Raw genomic sequence first — 23,518 nt, forward strand, 5'->3', positions numbered from 1 at the left:
TTCGTTGGATCACTAAATTATTTGGATATAGAAAAAGAGCTATTTGCATTAAATTAAAACCTGTTGATTAACCAACATCAGGATAAGTAAAGCATAAAGATTCTCTTCTCCTCAGGTAAAAAGTTTACTGAAACTGATATCCCTGTCATTATTTTTCTACTCTCCTTATATAAAAATAAATTAAGTTATTATTTTAGTATTTAAATGGCATTTTATATTAGCACTAAAGTTATAATTTTTTATTATAGTTAATTTATAAATTTATAAAATCATTTTCATTTATAATTTTTATAACATTATAAAAATTTTACAAAAAAAAAAAATAGTTTTGATAGCAATAAAATTAATTATCTTACTATTATGACTATTTACAGACTAGAAGAATGGTAAAAGAAAACTAGCAATAACAACAAAATTTCGTTTTGACAACAAATTCAAAGATTAAATTATAACCCAAAAAAAAAACTCAATTATGATATAATTCATAATTTAAGAACTATATTAGTAATTTAGTCCAAAAAACATTACGAAGACATTCTTGGTAATCCAATAACTAAAATGATGACATTCAAAAAGGTTTGAAAGGGAGCAAAAAGGACTGAGCCAGACCTTAATTTTAAATGGGTAGGCAATAATACAAACACTGGAGCTACTTTATATATAACAAATCCAATCCCACGTTTTAGATATAATACCAAATTCACTCAAGCAGAGACCATTTACCCAACAGGACAATTAAACTACAGTTTATCATCATCAATCACTAACTTATTGTAACTGTCGTTAGTAAAACAAACACTTTTCAACTGTTTTATTTTTCTGATAGACCTTGTGCCTCTTTTCTTGCTGGGTAGTTGCTGACCAGTTGGCCTTCATGACAGTATTTCCTCGGCATATGACCAAAACTGAGACTAGAAGATTGCCCTAATAGGCACCAATCCCGTCGAAATTTATCTTCTTAAAGCACCATAACTCTTGGTTACCTACATTAGAAGAGATGTAAGTTTAATCAAGTCTATCTACCTCAACAAGCAGCAAAAAATGCATTAAGACTTAATCTTTGGAACAAATTAAGTCTCAAAAAGACAAAACAAAGTAAAGAATTCATTAATAAGTCCAAATTTAAATTCACATTCCAAACTTAAAAAGTAGAAGAGCAAATTTTTTTTGGTGACCGAACAATTTTCATTTTCATTTGCGTTCTAAATATAAAAAGGTCGAAAAGCAAAAAAAATTTGTGAAATTCATTTTTCTATTACAAAATTTACAATTTCTTAAGAAAATGATTTTTTTTTTGGGAAATAAAAATCTGAAAATCATAAGAACATAAAAAAATGATTATAATAATCCATGAATTAAAATCACTTCCTCTTGGCAAACGTACAAGATGATAGGCAGATCAACTAACCAATTTTTTCATACATTCATCATTATTAATCGTAGTTCTAGAAAGATTATATTAGATAAACATAAACTCACGTTTAAATGATGCAACTATAAAGAATAAAAAGTACCCATAGATATAAAAGGTAAGACTCTTCCTACTTAAGACTCATTGCATTTCTTCTTTTTTTTTTGAGTTAAAAAGTAAGGCTTATTGCAGTTTCATATCAGAATCAAACACAAAGAAAATTTACGTAACAAGATTTCCATCGATGTTTACAGGTTTTACTAAAAATTACTAGAATTCAAAAATTTGTAAGTTTTTCTTTCCATTTGAAGATAGGGAATTATACTGATATCTTACTTCAACGTGGTGAATATATGCACTATAACATTCATTCAGAGACCGTAGATGATTCCTTTTTCTAACATTAATTAACTCATACTGGGAAGAACGATTGATGGTATATTTCACTTAACATTACAGTAATATATATACAGGTTTCTAGAATTAAGAAAAAATAATTAATTAATTATATAAATGTATGTTACCCGTATACTCTTTAATCCAATTTACATTAAATACTTTTTTTTTTTTGATAAAAGTGTAAGGTATGTATTAACAACGTATCAAAAAAGAGGGTACCGCCCATGTACAACCTTATAATGTGGTTAGAATTTCAATGACATTTCCAAAATCCTTATCACTAATAATATCATGACCTAACATACTAGTTCCGAGATAATAATCTACATATCTCCTAATTTATACAAGTATAATGTTTTGCCTTCAAAGGCTCTAAAATTCTTCTCTTTTCAAATAACCCAAAAAATAGTCAAATGAATCAAATTAGCAACTTTTCCATTGACACATGTCCCTTTCCAAGCTCATAATTCCCCACAAATAGTCCCGGAGATCACCCAATTAACGTATGTCCATAGATCATATTCCAAAGCCCGTATGTCCCAGGACACCAAAGAAGTGATTACAAGACTCTTCCGCACTCAAAACAGAGATAACAACAATTAACAATGATCTTACCCTTTTTCCTAAGCTTATCAATAGTGAATATACTTTCTCTACAGGCTTCCCAAGCAAAAAAACAATTCTCGGAGTCACGCTTGCTCTCCAAATCTGTTTAGCCAGGAAATTATGTAAAGCCCTCTCATTTTCACCAGCTGGCTACCTGTAATACGACCCCACGGAAAAATTGCCGTTCTTTTCCAGCTTCCACACCACCTTGTCCTCACATGCTTTTATTTCTTGAGTCTCCAAAAGTGCTAAGAATTCAGCATACTCATTTACTTCCCAATCATTAAATACATTATTTTTAAATACTCCTCCTCAAGCTGGAAATTAGACATTATCCATCACCTTACCAATGATAATCTAGAATGTTGGACTGCTCAATCATTTATTCAATACATCTACTAGCTTTGAACTGGTAAGCATGCATGAAGTACATAATAAGTTATTATCAAGTTTCTTTTTGATAAAGCGTCTATCAACATCAATATGTTTTGTCTGGTTATCATATATTGAATTGCGTGCAACACTTATAACTTACTTATTACCACAGTATAGGTGCATAGAACTCTCCCATTTGATTCTCAGATCTTTCAAAATCTTTTTTCCATAGTAATCCACATACTATTAGGTCATTACTCGGAATTCTAATTCTGTCTTTTATCTACTTCAGGTACTTATTTTATCCCCAAGGAAAGTACAATAACTTTTGTCTACCACTAATCCTGCATAATTTTCATCCTTTATAGGTTGTTAGAAGTAAGTTATCATTTTTTCTTAATAAGATTCATTTTCCAAGTAATCCCTTTAGGTAATGCAGCAACTCTGTAGGCTACCTATGAGTGCACTTCTTTAAGGATGTGGATGAACCGACCCATAATATTTACTGCATAACTGATGTCTAGTTCTATGTGATACATGTATATCGGCCACAGAACTAATCTATAATTTATTGGTATGTCTTCTTTTGTCACTCTTAATTTATGATTGGGATCAATAAGAGTACGAATTGATTTACACACTAATTTGTCAATATCTTTTAACAGGTCATAAATATATTTTTTAAAAAAGATGAAGATCTCATATTTTGAATGGGCAACTTCAATTACAAGGAAATACTTTAATTTACTTAACTTTTTCATTTCGAATTCCTTTGTCTGAACCGACTTATAATACTTCTTTAAGGATGTGTGTGAACCAACTTATAATACTTATTACATAAGTGATCTCTAATCTTGTGTAATATATGTATATTAGTCTTCTAACTAATCTCTAATACATCTTATTTATTGGTGTATCTTCTTCTGTCACTCCTAATTTATGATTGGGATACATGTCAGTTTGTCGATATCTTTTAACAGGTCATAAATATATTTCTACTAAAAAATGAAGATCCTAAATTTTGAACGTGCGACTTCAAGTCTAAGAAAATATTTCAATTTACGTAGTTCATTGATTTCGAATTCTCTTGTCATGTATTTTTTTAAAATAAAAATATGTACATTACGTATATGACACCAAAGGAGTGTCACCCCTATACAAAATTATTTACAAATTATTTAGAATATTTAAAATCGTCCCAAAATCATCCCACTCATACACATCATGACCCAGAATTAAAGACCCAAAAGAGTGAAATCATTTATCTCTAATTCTTCCAATATCTCTCACACATCCATCGAATACTCTATTATTCCTCTCTAATTCTTGTCATGTATCATTTTAGCATCCATTGTTCTTTCTCATCATCTCCTATTATAATAATGTCATTAACATATGCTAAGAGATTTGTAACTCCCCTGTGTATCAAATCATACTCTTGGGGGTTGCTTAAGTCCCTAGAGTGTTTTCTTTAGTTTACACACGATATTTAGTCTTGTAGGATCTCTAGGTAGATTTTTTCCTCAAACTTTTCGTGCATAAAGGCATTTTTGACATCAAAATGTTACAATTTCCAACGAAAAAGAGTAGCTATGTGTGAATGTTTATCTTGACACTGAAGTGTTACAATATCCACATTGCGTTTATCTCGACTACTTGTGCGAACGTTTCCTAATAGTCTATCCGACAAGTCTGTGTATAACCATTTGCTACCGGTGTTACTTTATATCTCTCAATTGTCTCATCTGCCTTATATTTGATTGTAAACACCCACTTGCATCCCACAGACTTTTACCTTTTGGTAGGTCCACTACTTCCCTTATCTAGTCTTTTTTTAGTGTTTGCATTTCCATATTCATGATGTTTTTCATTTTTCACAAGATAAGTCCACCACCAATCTTACTTCATATCTTTCAGTTGTTCTATTTGCCTTATATTTAATTGTGAACACCCACTTGCACTCAATAGGATTTTTTTTCTAGGCAGTTCCACCACTTCTCATGTCTAGTCCTTCTCCAACGTCTGTATTTTCGTACTTATAATATTTTTTCATTTTTCACAGAATAAAGTCTTACATACAATGTTAGGAACATACTCAAATTTCAAATTTGTAAGGAAATTTTTATAAGAGTGTATACACTTAGTAAGTGACAAAAATTGTGATATAGGACAAAGAAAGCTTTACGAAGTGCAGTAGGAATATCATTATCAAAATGCATAGATTTTCGGAGCTTACCTCATTTTCAAAATCAAGGTTAGATAATTAAACCAGTTTAGGCTTAGAACTTAGATTCTTCTTCGTTGTATACATCTCAGTGAACCTAAGGTCATTTATGATCTCTTAAGTAGATGAATTTTCTAATAAGATCTCTTAAGTTGGAAATTTTTCTTGTGGGTTCTGGGGTTGGAGTATGTGGCAAAGGTGGTAAGGTAAAATCAATCAAGAAATCTATATCTTTATCTTTCAATATAAACTTCCTCAGAATATAAGGTTGGCAAAATATGACTCTTATTCAACAAATGTGAAATCTACGAATAAATAAAATTTTTGTTTGAGTGGATGGTAACACTTGTACTTCTTTTTAAACGTGAAGTACCTCACAAACGCATATTTCAGAACTCAAGGATCAAGTTTTTCTCTTTCATGAAAATGAATATACAAACGAACATGATACACCCAAACATCCGACAGACTAGATCGTTTGCGATACTTCTAAGTAAAACTTGAAGAATGCTTATAGAGGGCTTTTGAAATCTAGAACATTTAAGGATAAGCAATTAGTGATATAGGTGGTTGTAAGGACTACTTCACCCCAATACTATTTTAGAACGTAGTTTTGGAAGATGAAGGCTCTAGCAGTGGCTAAAAGGCGATTATTCTTGCGTTCTGCTATTCCGTTTTTTTGTGAAGCGTGAACGCAAGATAATTTATGGAGAATCCTTTCTTGATGGAAGAATGATAAAAATGTATTATTAAAAAAAAATTTTGGCGTTGTTAGTATGAAATCGTTTTATGAAGATTCCAAATAAAGCTTTTAACATGTTGCGAATTGGATATTGTATTACTAACATCGGATTTGGCTTTGAGCAAGAAAAGTTAAGTTACTCTAATGCAATTATCAATAAATGATACAAACTAACGAGTCTTAGAAATATTATGTATGTGAGTTGATTCCCAAATATAAGTACGAACTAACATTACATTAAACTTCTTTTATTGCTAATAGAAAATGTAATACGCTTATGTTTGACAAATTCACTTATATCGCAATGTAAATTTTCATAATTCAATTAAATAACAAGGGCAACATAACTTTTAAAATGGAAAAAGATATGTGGTCAAGTAATGGAAAAGGACGGGCAACCAAGTCTTATGTTGTAGAACTAAAGCTTGTGTATAAAGTCAGTAGTAACAACAAAAAAAGATCTCCCATGTGCATCCAAGTAGTAGAGCCCATTTTTGTCGTCGGCATGTCCAATCACATTCTCAGGTTTTGGTTAGGAAAGTCATAATGAGAAGGTCACTTACAGTTCAAATCATGTGATAACTTAGTGACTAACACAAAATTAGTACAAAGTTCACGAACATATATAACATTTTTTAGAACTATGTAAGAACTAAACTTAATATTGCCTTTACCCAGGATGGTATAAGAGAATCATTTATAGTGACAATTTTTTCATTACTTGTAGATGGATCAAATGTATTAAAATATTCAAAAGTATTAGTCATACGATCCGTGGCTCTTGAGCCTACAATCCATGAATTTCAAATGGTTTATCTAGAGCATTCAACTATTATGAAAAAAAAAATACACCAAACTATTTTATTACACTTGTACCTGTGGGTTTCTCACAATCCTCCAATCAACTTTATAGTCGTTCAATTTTAACTTGGAATGTAGTGAGATCAATAGATTTGTCTTCCTTGTGCTCGTTGACCATATGAATCTATTTGGGATTCTTCTATGGGATAGTTCTGTATCCTCATTCCTTACTAGAGGTATTTGTTTGCCATACAAATTCTAACTTTTTTCTTTGATGTGTCTGAGCTTCTTGCAAAAGGTATACCAAATATTGTCCTTATTATCCACTTCTAGCTCTGAATTCTCAAAGTGACCCAGTTCCTTGGTCCATTGGCTAGGTTTGCAGTCTCATAAGACCGGGACTAAGCTATCAATAGAGCGGGGTTCTAGCATGACTCATCTCCTGCTCTCTTCTGCAGTTATAATGGAAATTACCTTATTCAACAAAAACATTTCCTCTTTTTCAAAGATTTGAATCCTATCTTGATTGTATTTAGGATCTAGTCCTGCCAAAAACTAATAAATATGGTCTTTTTCCATAAATTTCTTAAGGCAGGTTGCATTTTCATTGCAATCCATAGTAAGATTGCAGTACTGGTCCAGTTCCTGATACCAGTTCTTTAACATATTAGAATTTTCATTTATTGGTCTGTTATCTTACTTGGGGGACCACACCTTGACAATCAAGCCATAAATCTGTGTTGCACTCTTGAATTTAGTGTAAGTCTCGCCAATTGCATCCTGCACTTTTTTTGTTGTAGGCAAAAACATCACAATCTTGCTGATTTCTATAGTCATGGAATTCCAAAGCCATGTCAATATTTTGGGAATGTTACCCCCAATATTCTTTAAGAGTTGTATGGCAATTAAGACCAAATATAAAAGTCACAAGAAAGCTGTTACCAACTGGACAGAAAGAAATCACGGTTTCCGCAGGCCGGCTAATGTGAAAGACAGAAGTGGCGCATTGACCATTTGGGCAGAGTCACGCAGTACGAGGGAGTGGCGGCAGGCTGTGTGCGTAACTGTCTGTGTGCATCAGAGGACTCGAGCAAAAGCATGCAAACAGTTAGGCAGAGGCGCCCAACGCAAGGGAGCCATGGCTGGCCATACGCGCAACTGTCTGTGCTTTTCAGAGGAGGCTGGGCACGCAGCTGAGCGGAACAAAGGCTGTGCAGGTACGATTCTAGCAGGTGGCAACTGAGCAGCGCCTTTTGGCTGCTTTTGATCGTGCAGGTGGGGGTTAGGGCCTATTACAAAGGCCGGCTTGTGCTAGAGATGGTCGGATTTGTGGTGGCCGAAAGCTGGAGTGGGGTGGCCGACAATGAAGGTTAGCCTCTTCTATAGTTTTCTTGATTCGGCAATGAAAGTCTAATAGACTTTGTAAAAATGTCCAGTTTTTTAATCTAAATGTCTAATACCATGTTAAGAACAGCTAATTATGTATTTAATTTAATATCAAAACCCTATATATACAAGGTTTCTAGAATATTAAAGAAAATAAACAATTAATTACATAAAATATTTTTTATCCTCATACCCTTTAACCTAATTTATATAATATGCACTCTCTTTAACACCATAGAACCATAACAGCAAGACTAGCGCTTTTGATCAAACATATGCTCACAAGAACAAGAACTCCTAAAGTCACTCTGCCTTAGAGCCAAAAGAAAATGTTATTTACTTTTGAAGAACACTGGAGAAGAATCCAGTAAAGTGACCTAGTACCCTATTGAAACTTTTTGGAAACAAAATGCTTCTTTTTAGAAAATAACATAAGGGAATGTCACTAACCCGAGGTTGAGATTTCTTCAGTTTCCTCGCTCTTTCTTCTTCTTCTTCTTCTTCTTCATCATCTTTATTCATCAGCTTTCTATGAATTGAAGAGTTATCTGATTTTCTTCCACGCTTAGAGGATGTAGAACCCCTCCCTCTACCCCTAGGAGCAGCTCTTTTGCGTCCTCTACTTTGCAGGTTTTCATCTCCTTCCTTCAAAGATGCACAAGCTCAACTTAGTACAAGTAAGCATCAGAAGATATCAGAAAAAGGTCTGTTAAAACAAATTTTGTGAGAATATTAGCAGAAAGCAAAACTATTTAGCTTGCAGAAAGAATTGCAGATATCCAGCCATCAGCTTAAATGTTTTAACATGATAATTGTATTCAGCACTGATGTTTCAAAAAGCTTTAACAAACCCATGGTCTAATCTACCAGAAAATTTCCGTCGGAGTTTGGCAGGACAAAAGCCAAAGAATGCACATGATTGTAGTTGCCAAAAATTGAATCTAATAATAATTTTTCTTGTCTGGAAAGGTAGCAGCATGAGCATCTTTTTTTTTTTTGCAAGCTGCACTGCTCCACTGCCTAAAATCTATATAGTTAACAGACTCAACAATGAGAAAGTCCATACCGAACTGTTTTCAACATCGTTGGTTCCATATTGCTCTGCTTCTTCACTTGAAGCAGATTCTACCATATCCTCCTCATCTGCAATACTTCGGACAGCAGTTGTTGCTGCAGCTGATGCAGATCTACAATACCAAATTACCAACTCATCAAATGACACAAAAGTCTAAGTTTTTCTATGCAACTTTGGTGAAGCTCAAGCCAGTATGGAGGTCGTGCAATTAGTGGGTGGAATTTCAGTTTAGTTTATCAATGATCAAAATAAAATCATAAAACTAGTTCTTTTTTGTTTGGAGGGGGAAGGGAAAAATTTACACCCTTTAACTATCGCAATGACCTGGAATAATAAGACACATTAGAAGTGCAAATGCATTTATAGTTCTAATAAATTATTATCCATCTTCACTTGCCCCACCTTACATTTATATTTAGAGTTGTGTTATTTCACATATGACGGCAACTTCGCAGATACTTAAATATGTTGCAAAGACTCAAAAAGCTGTTTACTTCTGATAGAACATTCAAAATATCAGTAATCAGGTCCAGGAATGACCTCTGGGATTGATGAAAACCTAGTGTTGCATGAAGAGTTGTCTGCTTCAAGTTCATAGATCCTCTCCCCCGACCCCTTCCTCTAGTAGAAGTCTTAGTTTTAACAACATTTGAGGCATCATGAGATGACTGAGAAGCTGCTGATCCTTTCCGACGTCTAGCAGGAAACTTCAAACCAGATATTTGTGTTGTGTCTTCATCATCACTGAAGGAAACTGTATTTCCAATTCCTGCCGCATCTCTCCTCCTGTCATTCTTCGTAAAAAGTTTTGACTGAAGCTTAGAGAGCAGGAATTCCCTCCCCAACTCACCTTAGGAAAAAGAAACAAAAAACAAGAACTAGAATGTCTACCAGCTACCCAAACAATAAACAAGGGAAACTAGAATTACCCCCAAAGACTGCCCAGGCGAGGTGAATTCTGTAGTGTCCTTAGGGTGCAAGGACCTTTCTTTGACACGTTCCTGGAACAAGCAAACATATTTGCATCACATTGTTAGGGATGCAAGTAAACTTTAAATGGCCATTTATTGAATAGAACCTTATTCAACCCCCATCCGAACTAAGGCAATAATTTTTCAGATATGAAAAGCATCTGAAATGCACACGTAGACAGCAGGGCTGGAGGAAGCTCCTCAAACCTACTGGAATTCCTTGAAGTATCTAACTATTACTTTTTTAGCTTACGATGAAAACTTAGTTCCTTGGAGACTGCAAGCTGACTGCCTAAGCTACATCTTATAAAGATTGACTTAAGTTTGTGTAATTAATACTAAACAACAATTGTATTGGATTTTAGCTTCTTGCCTCCAAGCACTCTCCAACTTTAAGTATAAAATCTTCCTCCTCTAATTTCAGAGGATCTGAATCCTTAGCGATTTTGTTCTGCACGAACAGGAGAAAAAGCAAGGCAATGATTAAGTATGCGCAAGAAGACAAACAACTAAAATTATGTTAACTATCCTTAAAACTAGATAACTCTACTTATTAGATAACTCATATAAATACATTGATACAGTTTATACAAGTCGAACCTATGGTTCTTAGAAATATCAATACTGAAATTCATTAAGAAAAAAAAAATACTCACTCGAGTTTCTTCAATGTTGTACTGCACACAAGAATAAAAAGCCAGTTTATCATCCTTGTTGACAAAATTGTGCAATGCGACATCCAAATCATTGACCGGAAGGATTTCCATTTTCTACAGAAAAGACATGAGAATCAGTTGCCAATATTAGAACCATAGAAGAACTTGCTCAATTAGTAGTTTTACCAAAGTAACTCAAAAGTCTATGTAGGCTTCTATAATTGTGGTAGTTCCACGTCACACATCCAATAGCTTTACAGGGCAAAGTTCAGACAGTTATGACCATTTAGAATGTAGCAACATACATTAGATTCAGCTCTGTATGGAACTTGAGTGCTACACAAAAAGTAAAAAAGAAAAGATCTGGAATGGTAGGGCCAAGTACCAGGTTATTTTCAGCAACCAAAGCTTCTATATTTTGTTGATTAAGTTCTTCCGGGCGCAGGCGTTCTGAATCATCTATTTTAGCTGCAATAGAACAGGAAGCCACAAGAACATAAAATGAGAAGACAAAAAATGAACTTCAAAAGTTAAGTAACAGAAAACAAATTTGTTGTAATAAGCAAATGCCCATAGTAGAAAAGAAGGATACAGATAATATTTATAATAACCCAGAGAAGGAACGATGTTTGATCACCATAATAAACAAAGAAAAAGTCCTTTACCATTTATAATGTTGAAGTAATGTTTATCTCATAACAGCTATAGCTAACTACACAATTATACAAGGCAAGATTGTGGCTAAAAGGTATATCCAGACTTATGGAATTGACTAACAAGAGACATTTGCACTCGTTGCAAAGATGAATATGGTAGGTGTCCTATTATCATTAGTTGCTAACTTCAATTGGTAATTGTAGCAATTCGATGTGAAGAATTTCCTTCTTTCATGGATAATTGGAAGAATAAATTTACATGTAGATTTCCCCATATTTACTAAGGGAATGAAGAGAGTGTGTAAACTGAAAAAAAAACATTATATGGGCTTAAACAATCCTCTCAGGTATTGTTTGGAAAATCTGCAAAGGTAATACTATCTATGAGGTACAAGTAGAGTCTCTATTTATTAAGCACTTGGAGTCAAGGAGAGTCAGAGCCTTCCTGGTATATATAGATGACATAATTGTTAGAAGGAAAAATAAACGTGAAAAAATAGGTCTCAAGCAATATGTAGCAAAAGCGTTCGAGATTAAGGAATTTGGGAAGTTAAAATATTTCCTTAGCATAGAAGTGGCTTACTCAAAATTAGGAATATTCATCTCCCGGCAATGTCATAGATCTTTTATAGAAAACTGGTAAAATAGCATACAAACCTACTAGCACACTAATTGATCTCAATCATAAACTGGACTAGCAAAAGAAGATTTAAATGTGGACATGGAAATGTAGTAGAAACTAGTGGAAAATTTTATATACGTATCACATACAACATCATATATTACATATGCAGTTAGTATGGTGAGTCAGTTTATGCACAAACTCCAAAAAATGCATCTACAAGCAGCCTACAGAATACTCCATTACTTGAGGAGTACTCTAGTGAAGGGAATTTTGTTTAAAAGAAATAATAGATTGATTCTTGAAGCATACGTTGATATGGACTATGCAGGATCACTAATTGATAAGAAATCCACTTCTGGTTGTACCCTTCTCGAAGAAAATCTAATAATTTGGAGAATAAAAAAAAAGAATGTAGTGGCTCAATCTAGTGTAGAATCAGAGTCTAGGTCTATGACCCAAAGGGTGCGTGAGCTCCTACTATTGAATATGATTTTAGGGTACCTAAAAACTCGATAGATGAACCTATGAGACTCTACTACAACAATAAGTCAATAATAGTACCTCACAATCCAATATAATATTTTATAACTAAGCACATTGAAGCAGGCAACACTTTATCAGTAGACAACACTTCACCAAGAAAAGTTACATAGTGGATTAATATGTATTTCGTACATGTCAGCCACCTCACAACTTGCTGATATTTTAACTAAAGGATTAGTAATCTTGTAGTTCGAATGATAATTGTCAAGCTAAGAATAGATAATATCTATTAACCAGTTAATGGGGAGTGTTAAGAAGCGTACATCATAGTTTAATTTGGGTAAAAAGTACATTGGTAATATGTCTCGCTCTTCATAATCTTCGTAACTAATATTGTTTTCTTTTTGTTGTTACTGCTCAATTATATAAAGTTCTAGTATTCAATAAAATACACAACAGTTTATTTTTCCACAACTTCTACAATGCTCCAAGACCATAAAACTACATGGAAAAGCAATTTTGATTTGACGGTGGTTAAATCCTACTGTCTTGGACAACGAATTAAAAGATCCAGGTCATTCACCATTCTCTTTCCCAATATTGTAAGTAAAGAAAACGGATGGAAAATGAGGTCTTTGTGTCGATTATGTCGAGTCTCAAACCAAAGAAAAACTAAGAATAAATTTTCTATTTCGTTGGATTAATGACTTACTTGAGGAACAATATGGAGCCATCTCCTCTAAATTAGACTTTCTTTCCAGCTATCATAAAATCCAAATGCATCCAAACAACATTGTAAGACAATCTTCCGCACACATCAATGGTCATTAAGAATTTTTGGCAATACTACTCGAACTTACTAATGCACCTTCGACCATCTAGGTATTGATGAATGCAGTATTTCAACCATATTTGTGTGTCATATCCTAGTATTTCTAGACTACATAGTAATCTATAGTAGGACGGACGTGCGTGGAACTCTCAAGGCACCTAAGGGCAATCTTTTAAGTTATTAGAATGGCACCCACTACTCCTCAAGTAAACTGAGGGTTTTTTGGGCCAGACACAATTCTCTTACCTCGAGCACACAATTTTAGTGGAAAAGATGGCGACCAACACTTCAAAAATTGGAACTATGTTAGTATGGCCAAATGATTATTAAAGACTTACAGGAATTCCAAGAGTTAACTGGCTATTACTGAAAATTTGCAAATTATGGGGTCCCTTAACTACCAGGCTTCACAAGAATGCATTGATATGGACCCTGAAAGCATCCACAACCTTTGAACAACTAAAAAAAGCCATGATCTCAACCTCAATGGTTGCCTTACCCAACTTCTCAAAATTTTTCATTGCAAAATGTGATACCTGAAATTATGGCATTGAAACAGTCTTGCAACAAGGGGGGAACCTATAGCCTTTTTCCAGCTAAGTACTAGCATTATGGCACCACAAGCTCCCAACAATCTTGCTCAGGCAGTGAGGCATTTGCGGCCGTATTCGTAGTGTTGGCGTTTTATGGCAAGAATGGAGCGTTAATTTTTTTTATTTTTGAAATAAAAAGTGTAAAGATATTAACAAAGCATTGAGAGGGTGCAACTCATGTACAAAAGTGCAAGAACGGAGCGTTATAACTTGAAATTCCTATTAGAACAAAGAATTGTCATCTCACAACAGCAACATTGATTAACTTGATGGACTTCAATTTCCCATAAGAATACCATGCAGGCAAAACAATCATTTAGCATATGCCCTTTATCAGTACTTGAAGAGAGGGGAATCCTTGCTGCAATAACTATGCCTCAACTACATTTCTGAGGCTATTAGAAACGATCCCTCCTTAGGAACTTTACAGCAGAAAAAGAGACAAAGCCTAATCAGGAGAAGCAGGGAGTTTGTGTTTAGTGTAAAATATGTTGATTTTTATTAGACGTTGGTTCTCCTCCTACCTACTTGACCAAAAATACCGATATCTGCATCTATATTTGTTTGTTGGTTTTTGAATGTCGTTTATATTTGTTTGGTTACTATACTTTGAGACGCTAAGGACAATTGCTTATTCTCCATTCTTGTATTTTTTTACCCTATATGCTCCATAAAGCTTCTTTTTCTATCAAACAAAAAAATTAGATCCACATTAAACTGAATGGTCAAATTTTAGTAGGTTCATGGCAGCAGGCAAAATTTACAAACCTTCATTCCTTCCCTTTCTAGAAGACTTCGAGAATATAAGAATATCCTGGGGATTTGCAACCTAGAAAACTAAAAGTGATCATCTCTTTACAAGAATGGGATCATTTGTATTCCAGAATGAGCAATTAACAGAAGGCACCTTTCCCACATATTTCTGCCCAAATCTTTGAGGATTTATTGTCATGAATCCAGAGTAGTCTACCTGCAAATTTTAACATAGAACAAAAAATGAGAAGTTATCAAGATAGTCCAGCAATCTGTGATGTAAAAAGAATAGTTGTATGGAAAAGTAATTTAGTTCAAGACATAAAATATATCAAGGAGCCAAACAGATGTAGCTTGGGCATTGAACAATAGACTTAAAATTTATATCAGAATGTAGCTCTACATAAAGCTGAGTGTATTAAAATAACAACACATGCATCTTACCAAAAGCAATAGAAATTAATTCTTAAACAATTTCATTAAATCTGGACAATCTAAAACAAGGTCTCCACATCTTCCAATAGCACGCCATGAAACACTGCAGGTTGAACTGGCTTCTAAAGTTAGATAGTCGATGCAGCTAAGCAGATACACAAAGAACATTCAATTTTATCCCTTTCCCATGTAGGATCACTTGTGACAGATGCAGAAATTATGTCCCGAAAAACAATAAAGGCCTGAAATTACCTTAATGCGCACTAATGGGAGCTTGAGCTCTGACCTGTTAGTATTCTTCTTGGTGGATCTCTCTATAAGATTTCTGACCTAAAGAAATAAATGGTTAGAACATTGTATAAAGAATTGCCCTACTGCCCCCAAGAATTCCATAGCAAAAGAACTGAAAGGACATTAAGAACTTCAACAGTCCAAAAATTCTTTGCACATGTTCAAAGGGATAATGCTTACCATTTTATCCAAATGTTCAAGAATTGAGTTTTGATCATGGGGATCAATGTCAGCTTCATCCTTTAAAATAACCTACATCACGGATGCTTAGTAATCATAGAAAATTCCTTGATGAATAAACAAATAAATGAGAGTAGTTTACCTCTGCATATTCAAAAGGCCTCACAGAAGTCAAAGGTATCTTTGTTGGACGATATTGATTTCCCTGAGCAATAATGCATTCATGTTAAACACCTGAAAATAAAATACTATCATACAAGATCACTTTTTTCCTAGAAACAACCTTAATCTCTAGAAGAAGCACATGCTTTGGCTTTGATTCTCCATCAATCAATGATGTTGCTACTGAAGAACCTGGCTGTGTAATGTGAAATCCCATTCCCGATACTTCCTTTTAAATCAAAATCATCTTCAATTCAATAAGGAACTAAGAATATGTGCAAGATGCATATGTCGAAACATGTATTCACATATATTTATCTTCCTATGTGTATACTCGTGTATTTGCTGTGTATGTATGTTTCTAAGCATGTTTTGTGCAAGTACTTATATCAGAAACTTTTGAAGAATATTAGGTTTATGCTGCACCTGAGGGTCAATAAGGCATTCATGTTCATGGCCCCATACTACAAAATCCAGGAACCGCGGCAAAAAGTGCTCATTTATTGCATTTTTTGGGTTTGTCTTCACCCTGCAGACCACATAATAAAATAAATTGTATGTTATAACTGAGATATAAATTGTATATACAAGGCAAAAGTAGAATGGTCCAGCAATTTTTAACACAACTCCAGGTTTCCCTTTTTTTTCGGTTAGGTCGTAAAGGCAAAGTAGCATATAGCTTATACGCTACTTCAAAGCAATTGCTGATTTTCAGGATCATGAAGCAAGCATTTTATACTACTTTATAACCCAACATCATTTTGATGTGGAATAAGGGACTTTAATGGCTTAGCTTCTTTGTTCTGTTATATCATAAAGGCAATGTGGTATACAACTCACACATCAGTAACTCAAAAGTAATTGCTGATTTTAAGGACCATGAAGCAAGCATATATACTAATTTGCAACTAAACATTTATAAAAATGCGGGGTAAGAAGACCTTAATGACTTAATAAAATCACTTATTTAAGCACATGAACTTTCACATGTGCACGCACTGAACCTGTTCTGGTGAAGTACCAGAATGTTGAACCAGTCTGAAACTTCACACCCATCTTGAGCTTCGGGCCGCATCCACTGTACTGCATGTGGTGTCTGAGACATCAGTCATAAATTGAACGTCATTCGAGCAACCAAAAAGCAACAGAAAGATGGAAAACATATGCTTCATATAGGCTGCAGCTAAGGGGGAAAAAGTACTTGAAACATTCTATTGAGTCGTTCATCCCTGATATTCCCTAGACCATAGAGCGCTACAGCTGTTGAACCCTGCAAATATTAAGTAATTCCAATCATACAACGGAGACATGGCCATTCCAAGATCTTTGGTTAGTAAAATCTACCAACAGACCTTCCTGATAAGAATAGGATAGAGAGTAATCTGTCCAACACCAGAACCACCAAGAACCATTTTCCCGAAGTAATTCACAAGATTGCACGCTGAGAGGATATCCACAGCAGAAAGGTTGTCCTGTCAAGTTACAAGATAAGAATGAAATTGTACAGTAGTTACAAGATCCTAGAAGTAATATGGAGATTAAGCTGTGTATCACTGCATCGAAAAAATAAGCCGAGGAAAATTGATGTAGAATGGGCTAGTACTAGATTTCCTAAAATAATTTTAAAATTGTAATTATTTTAAATGTATAACTACTATACTATTTAGGAGTATATTATTGAGTATCACTATAGCTTTAGTAACTTTGGATTCTATTTTTATTAATATATTTCTTATTTATATTAGGTTTAACATTTCTAATTCCACTAGTTTATTATTTCTTATTTTAATTCTATTTAGGAAAGAGTACTTAGAAATTGTTATAAATAACTTTATAATTTCACTTATTACATTATTCCATTATTTAATAATATCTTGAGAATTTCTCAATTTTTTGGTTGTGTGATGCAATCAAACCCTTAAGTGTAATACTTAAGATTTCCTAAATGTAATGTCTAAGAAACCTTAGATGTAATCTTTAGGTTTTTTATCCCCAAATCACTAATTGAAAAAATCAACCCTATTTGTTCTACAAAATTCTATTGCTTCAGTTCCATAGCTATTAATTTGCCAGCTTAACACCAAAACAAAGTGCAAAATTCTATAAAAATTCAATTGTATATCCAGTTCAAAACTGGAAAAGGAAGTATAATTTTCATCTAGGATAGTGTTTGCTAAGCCATTGAATTTCACTGTTAAAATGATGGAAAGGAACTTGTCAATATAAAAATGGAGGAAGAAAATTGTCTAAGTTGGAAAGAAAAGATAATTAGTACCCTTTAACAATTCATAATGCTTAAGAAAATTTTAAGAAAAATGTTGTTTCAAATAAGACAATAATAATAATCCTATATCTTTCTTTTTTATCAATAATATTTCATTTTAACGGACGTCTTATTCTGGGTGTGTAGGGGACATGGACAGAATTCAAGATAGGTGGATGCATACTTTTTGGTCTCTTATTCTGGGTCATGATTTATATGGATGGGATGATTTTGGGAAGGTTTTCAATGCTTTAACTATTTTGTAAGTATTTTGTACAGGGGTGACAACCTTGGTGTCTTATACTTAATACATTTTACACTTTTTATTTCAAAAAATTTTAACGGACATCTTGAATGTATGACATCCCACCACCTAATCCAAGCCTAAAAGTCTCCCTTTTCCTAGGAGTAAATTAGGGCTCTTAGAATGCTCAAAAAGGTCTATGTAGTGATTAAGACCACATGATGGTACCAACACCAGAGGTTTGAACAATAAGTAGGCTTTGTTTAGAGCTAAAGTTGAAGCAAAAACGTGGACAATAAATATCATTTATTCATAAGGAAGAAACAATCACTGAACAATCAAATTGCATGTTCGAAATACAGAAAAGAGACTGAATATATATATATATAAAGCACAGTACTCTAAGTTAGATACCACTCCAGCAGGATCATCATGGTTTCCATGAATACTGAACACAGGCAAACCAACATTGAAATGAGGATCTTCATAATTTACGTGGCCAAATCTGTTACAAGAGACAAATAGTTAAGGATACAAGATTTTTTTTTAACTTTCTTTGTAGGGGATGGATGGAGATGGTCAAAACACAAGATGTATATGTGCACATTTCCTGTATGCCCAGATGTACAAATGCAACACAGTCAGAAGGAGGGAAGGACTTGGTGAAAATGCTTTTTTCTGCAAATTAACATAAAAATAAAGAAAAGGGGACAAAACATGAATTTAAATGTCTAAACATCTTTCTGAAAATAAGTAGTTGAAATGCAAAGCAAAAATGTATTACATATTTGCAAAATTTACTGTCTGGTCACTGACAACTTGGAACTGCACTGGTCTGTCATTAAGACAGTGGCGACGGAAAATCTCAATGGTCTTCACTAATGTTGACCTGGAGGGCTTATTCTCATGGAAAAGATCACCACCAAGAAGCAAGAAGTCCACCTAATACAAGGCATTAATCAGCCTACAGTAAATTAGAGTGCAAGTATTCAGTGAGTTCCTTGAATCAAAATAGGTTCCTTGACTATCACGTGATAAGCATGCTTATTTTTTTTTCAAAATATCAGACGATAAATGTTATTCACAAAGGCACCAAGGGGTACCGCCCATGTACAAAGTATATATTACAATTCTATTAAGTGGTTCATGACCCACCCAAAATGTGATAGCATGCTTATTTAAAGTTTTTCTTTTTTTTCTTTTCTTTACCACATGTAAAAGGCACATAATTCTGTGGTCAAACCCTGAACAGAGAGCTGTGTTACAGAGCACTCTACCATTGAGCTAAGAGGAATGAGCTTAAATTTAAAGTTAAAGAAAGAAATTTTTGTTAATAAAAAACTTAAAGAATTCATTTTTTCCAAATGGACAAAGAAGTGATACCAGATAGAAATTTAAAAAAAAATAAAAAAGAGTACATGATAGGGGGCTAGTTGTCACCAAAACATAAGAAAGGAAACAAGAAAGAGAGAGAAAGGGGAGGCAACTAGGCCCAAGAAAGAACAGCCAGCCAGTTTCTACATAGGACAGAAAACAACAAATCCTTAAAAAATGCCATCCGTATTAACCAAAGAGAGATAAAAAAGTCATTCTGTTCCACAGAATTGAAGGCGGCGAAAGATGATCCTTAAAGATCCTATAGTGTCTCTCTAGGCAAAATACCCATAGCCCCGCAAAGAGAACCCGCCCTCCACAAGAACCTATTCCCTTTTTCTCTATTCAATTCCATGAAGAGAATAGACAATAAAGGTCAAATATTCAAGAAGAAAAAAAAACCAACAAACACCAGAAGTATCACATTACCTAGTCCACAGCCTCCAAGCCCCACTAATGCAAAAGGAGGCGCCATGGGATTTTGAAACATGAAAACACATAAAACAAACACTTGCCAAAAATGCACGGTTCAGCCTGCAAAGTTCATTTGCAAGAACTCAACCTAAGTAAAGCCATATTTCAATTTTCCCCAGACATAATATGAAGTTTAGATCAGGGTGAAGCATGTGACAAGCACAATTCTCTCAAGGTCAGTATAACAATTCTTATAAGTAATTTCAAAGGCAATGCACATGATAAAACATGTAAAGCAAAAGAAACAATGGATTATGCTTACATGCAAAGAGGTAATCATATGAAATCAGAGAATTTTAAAATCACCTGCTTTTGCTCTGCTATAGAACATATTTCATCAAATGCTTGAAATGAATCGTGTCGACGAACTTCATCCTTCTCCATGTAGCCCAAATGGCAATCAGTAGCAACAAGTATCCGGAGTGTATCGCTAATATCCTCACTGAAGTATTCTTTACTTAGGAAATTGCTTTCAATATAATCAGTTACAAATGATCAACAAAAATAATATCTCCTAGGCCTTGTTATATGAATGACAAGTATAAAGTGCTCACATCAGACATAAAAAAGTATTTGTATGAAGAAATGCAGCATGAGCCAAAGAAACTTAGGTCTCAACATCAGCTAATTGTGAAAACCTTGTCTAAAATGTTAATGGAAGGCTTCCTCTACTAATGAGTACTAAAAACAGTTCAAAGTGATAAAATGTATGAAATTCTTTTGAAGATTCAGATTTCATCTTAAAATTTCTAGGTCATGCAAAAGAGAGAGTCCACTAAATCTAATAACACAGAAAAAATGCGACGGTTCTATCATACTTCTCTTCCATTGAAAGTCACAAATCTACAAGACTACTACAATCATCCAATACAAACCGAAAATCATACTACAACTACTGGAACATTGAAATTGACAAGTTAACTGGTGATTCAAACAAGAACAAGGATCATATATTTTCCGTCACCAAAAAGCCAGAGTCTCATCTGAAATAAATGAGTCAACCACAAAGCAAAGTCGTAATAATTCCTTAACCAAAGACTGGTAACCTCACTTTTTGCATTTTTATGCTTTCAGTTTCTGATGTGAAGTATAAGCACTCGAACTTATACTAAAGGAAAACCAAACACACTTTCAGTTTGATAACCTAAGCTTTTCCACAAAGCAATAACAAGAGCTAAGAGAACTTACCTAGGCAAGTCTTCCATCCTGACAAACTTGCCCCTATTTAGACCTGAAATATGAGTCACTATAAAACACCATTTAAGGCTGTCAAAGATAATTTACAAGACAGTTCTTATATGGCAAGTGATCTTATAACCATGTCCGTTAACCAATAAAACTCTAGAAAATGTTCCATATATTTACGAAGACATGTATATATGTGAAACATACAAAAAGGAAAGCCTAGAACTTCCAGTAGCTATCTACACTTTAAAATTCACAAAAAGAAAATAATAAGAACGAAATATACTTAATGCACAACAGCGCTTAGAAGCGCAATAACCAAAGGCGTCATATCCATTTTTATAAATAACTTCGAAGTATTAAAACTGTTAGTCAACTCACTTGATTTTCCGTTGAGATAGCTTCCAAATTTTTCAGTATCAATCAAATACTAAAGGCCGCACCATTTCAAAATGTTTTGTTGTCTTCCCATAATTTTCTCGGCAGCCGAACAGGCAGATATAGTAAACGAAAGAAAATCGTAAAAATAGAAAGCATTACCTGGTTTTCTGAAGTAAAGAAAATGATGGCCTTCACAACCAGGAGGAGGAGCTGGGTGGAAAAGCAACCATGCAGGAAAAGGCCGACAGAGAGACGGACTTACTTTCAAAGAGCGAGAAAGATGAAATTGGGGGAAATTAACATTTAAAATTGCTATTGTGCCCCTCATCTTTCTTATATTGATGAATTTGCCAAGGCGGTTCTTTATTTCTCCATATTTTTATTTTAGACAAATACTTAGTTAATTTACAAAGTATATGCAATTTTATATTTTATAACTAAATATTTTTTATTAAAAATTAATTCCAGAATTTTTTAAATTGTTTCAAAAATTATAATAACGTTAAAATTTGGATAAAATCTGGATTAGACAAATAATTAAAATACAAATTGTAATTTAATATGTTCGATTTTAATTTTAATCAAAAATTTAATGTTGATTAAAAAGTATTATGGAACGCAAAAATAATTAAATAACATTTTTTTTGTCCAAATAAGTGACAAAGCCTGTCTAAATCTAATTTTTCTATTCAAAGTTTTGAAATAACTTTAAAAATTCAAATACTAATTTATGGTGAAAAAAAAATATGACTAAAATGTAACATTGCATATAATTCAGAAATTAAATTGGATATTTATTACAATATTTATATTCAGTTGCTAATTTACTTCATAAATTATAATTGAGTTTTTATTTTATTTTATTTTTTAAATTTAAATATTATTTGAAAATAAAATTATTTTACAAGAACAACAATAACTATTTTCTTTTATAATGATCGTATTTTTTTCCATACCTTAACATTAATAATAAATAAGTGTGTTTAAGAAAATCTTTTTAATATGTTAACGAATTTGTGTTGTGCAAAAATCTCAACTTATATTTTGTAAGGTGAGATTTATTTTATTATATAGACAACAATTATCAATATGTGTATTACACATGTATGCAAATATAGTTAATACATAATTAAATTAATTATAAATTAATTACAACTGTTTGCTAATTATTAGTTGTGTATATTCTTTGCATTCTACTACAGTGATGAATTGTCCTCCTTCTGAGAATATTTTGCTAACTATTCCCTTGAGTAATTATCTGATTCCTAATATACCCTTTCAGATTTGGCATAGAGAGAATTTTGATCATGTTAGTGTCTTTGTCAATCTATCTGCAACTTGATCCTGGGAATGGACATATCGAACGTCCAACTTTTTCTCAAGAACTTTATCCCTTATGAAGTGAATATCAACCTCAATATATTTTCTTCTCGCATGATATACAGAATTGCTAGCTAATTGACTAGCATTCACATTATCGCACCATGTGATAGGAATTTTAGAGATAGGAAATGAAAGTTCCTTAAACAGCGATTCCAAACAAGAAATTTTGCATGAAACATGAGCTAGTGAACAATACTCAGACTTAGCACTTGACCTTGCAACCACCGGTTGTTTCTCCGAGCTCCAAGAAGCTAATGTTGAGTCATAATAAACACTATGTCTTGCAATTAACTTTCTATCATCTCTACTACAAGCCTAATCAGTGTCAGAATAATCAGTGAGTATGTACTAATCACACAGTTTAATATGAAGGCCAAAATTCTTTCTTCCATTAAGATACTTCAGCACTTTTTTGGCTGCCTGCATATGTTTTGTAATAAGCTGTTGCAAAAATTGACTCAGCCTATTGATGACAAAGGCAAGATCTGATCTTGTATGGGTAATATATTGAAAAGTGCCTATAATCTTCTTACATAATGTTGCATTTTTGAGAGGATC

General features: G+C 33.4%; 1 protein-coding gene across 3 annotated transcripts; it reads right to left on the reverse strand.

The window, feature by feature from the left end:
- Positions 1-585: 585 nt before the first annotated feature.
- Positions 586-21,874, reverse strand: MRE11 (DNA repair and meiosis protein (Mre11)). 3 transcript variants are annotated; one of them, XM_088218852.1, is made up of 22 exons: positions 21,737-21,874; positions 20,318-21,242; positions 18,948-19,105; positions 18,578-18,668; positions 17,009-17,128; positions 16,858-16,926; positions 16,661-16,752; positions 16,083-16,185; positions 15,778-15,885; positions 15,637-15,699; positions 15,495-15,566; positions 15,276-15,353; positions 14,743-14,805; positions 14,604-14,664; positions 11,032-11,114; positions 10,647-10,760; positions 10,364-10,441; positions 9,949-10,020; positions 9,560-9,813; positions 9,011-9,131; positions 8,395-8,589; positions 586-983 (listed from the first exon to the last, which is right to left on the reverse strand). In XM_088218852.1, exons 2-22 carry the CDS (start codon positions 20,393-20,395, stop codon positions 951-953), a joined length of 2,106 nt encoding a protein of 701 aa, XP_088074978.1. In that variant the 5' UTR covers positions 20,396-21,242; positions 21,737-21,874; the 3' UTR covers positions 586-950. The 3 variants fall into 3 exon arrangements, with proteins under 3 accessions (XP_088074978.1, XP_088074979.1, XP_088074977.1); XM_088218853.1 differs by having other exon boundaries at positions 21,578-21,843; XM_088218851.1 differs by lacking the exon at positions 21,737-21,874 and having other exon boundaries at positions 20,318-20,453; positions 21,200-21,257.
- Positions 21,875-23,518: the final 1,644 nt, after the last annotated feature.

The sequence above is a fragment of the Carica papaya genome, chromosome 4 (genome assembly GCF_054855325.1).
Source record: "Carica papaya isolate Zhongbai chromosome 4, ASM5485532v1, whole genome shotgun sequence".
In the NCBI taxonomy this organism is placed as follows: Eukaryota; Viridiplantae; Streptophyta; class Magnoliopsida; order Brassicales; family Caricaceae; genus Carica; species Carica papaya.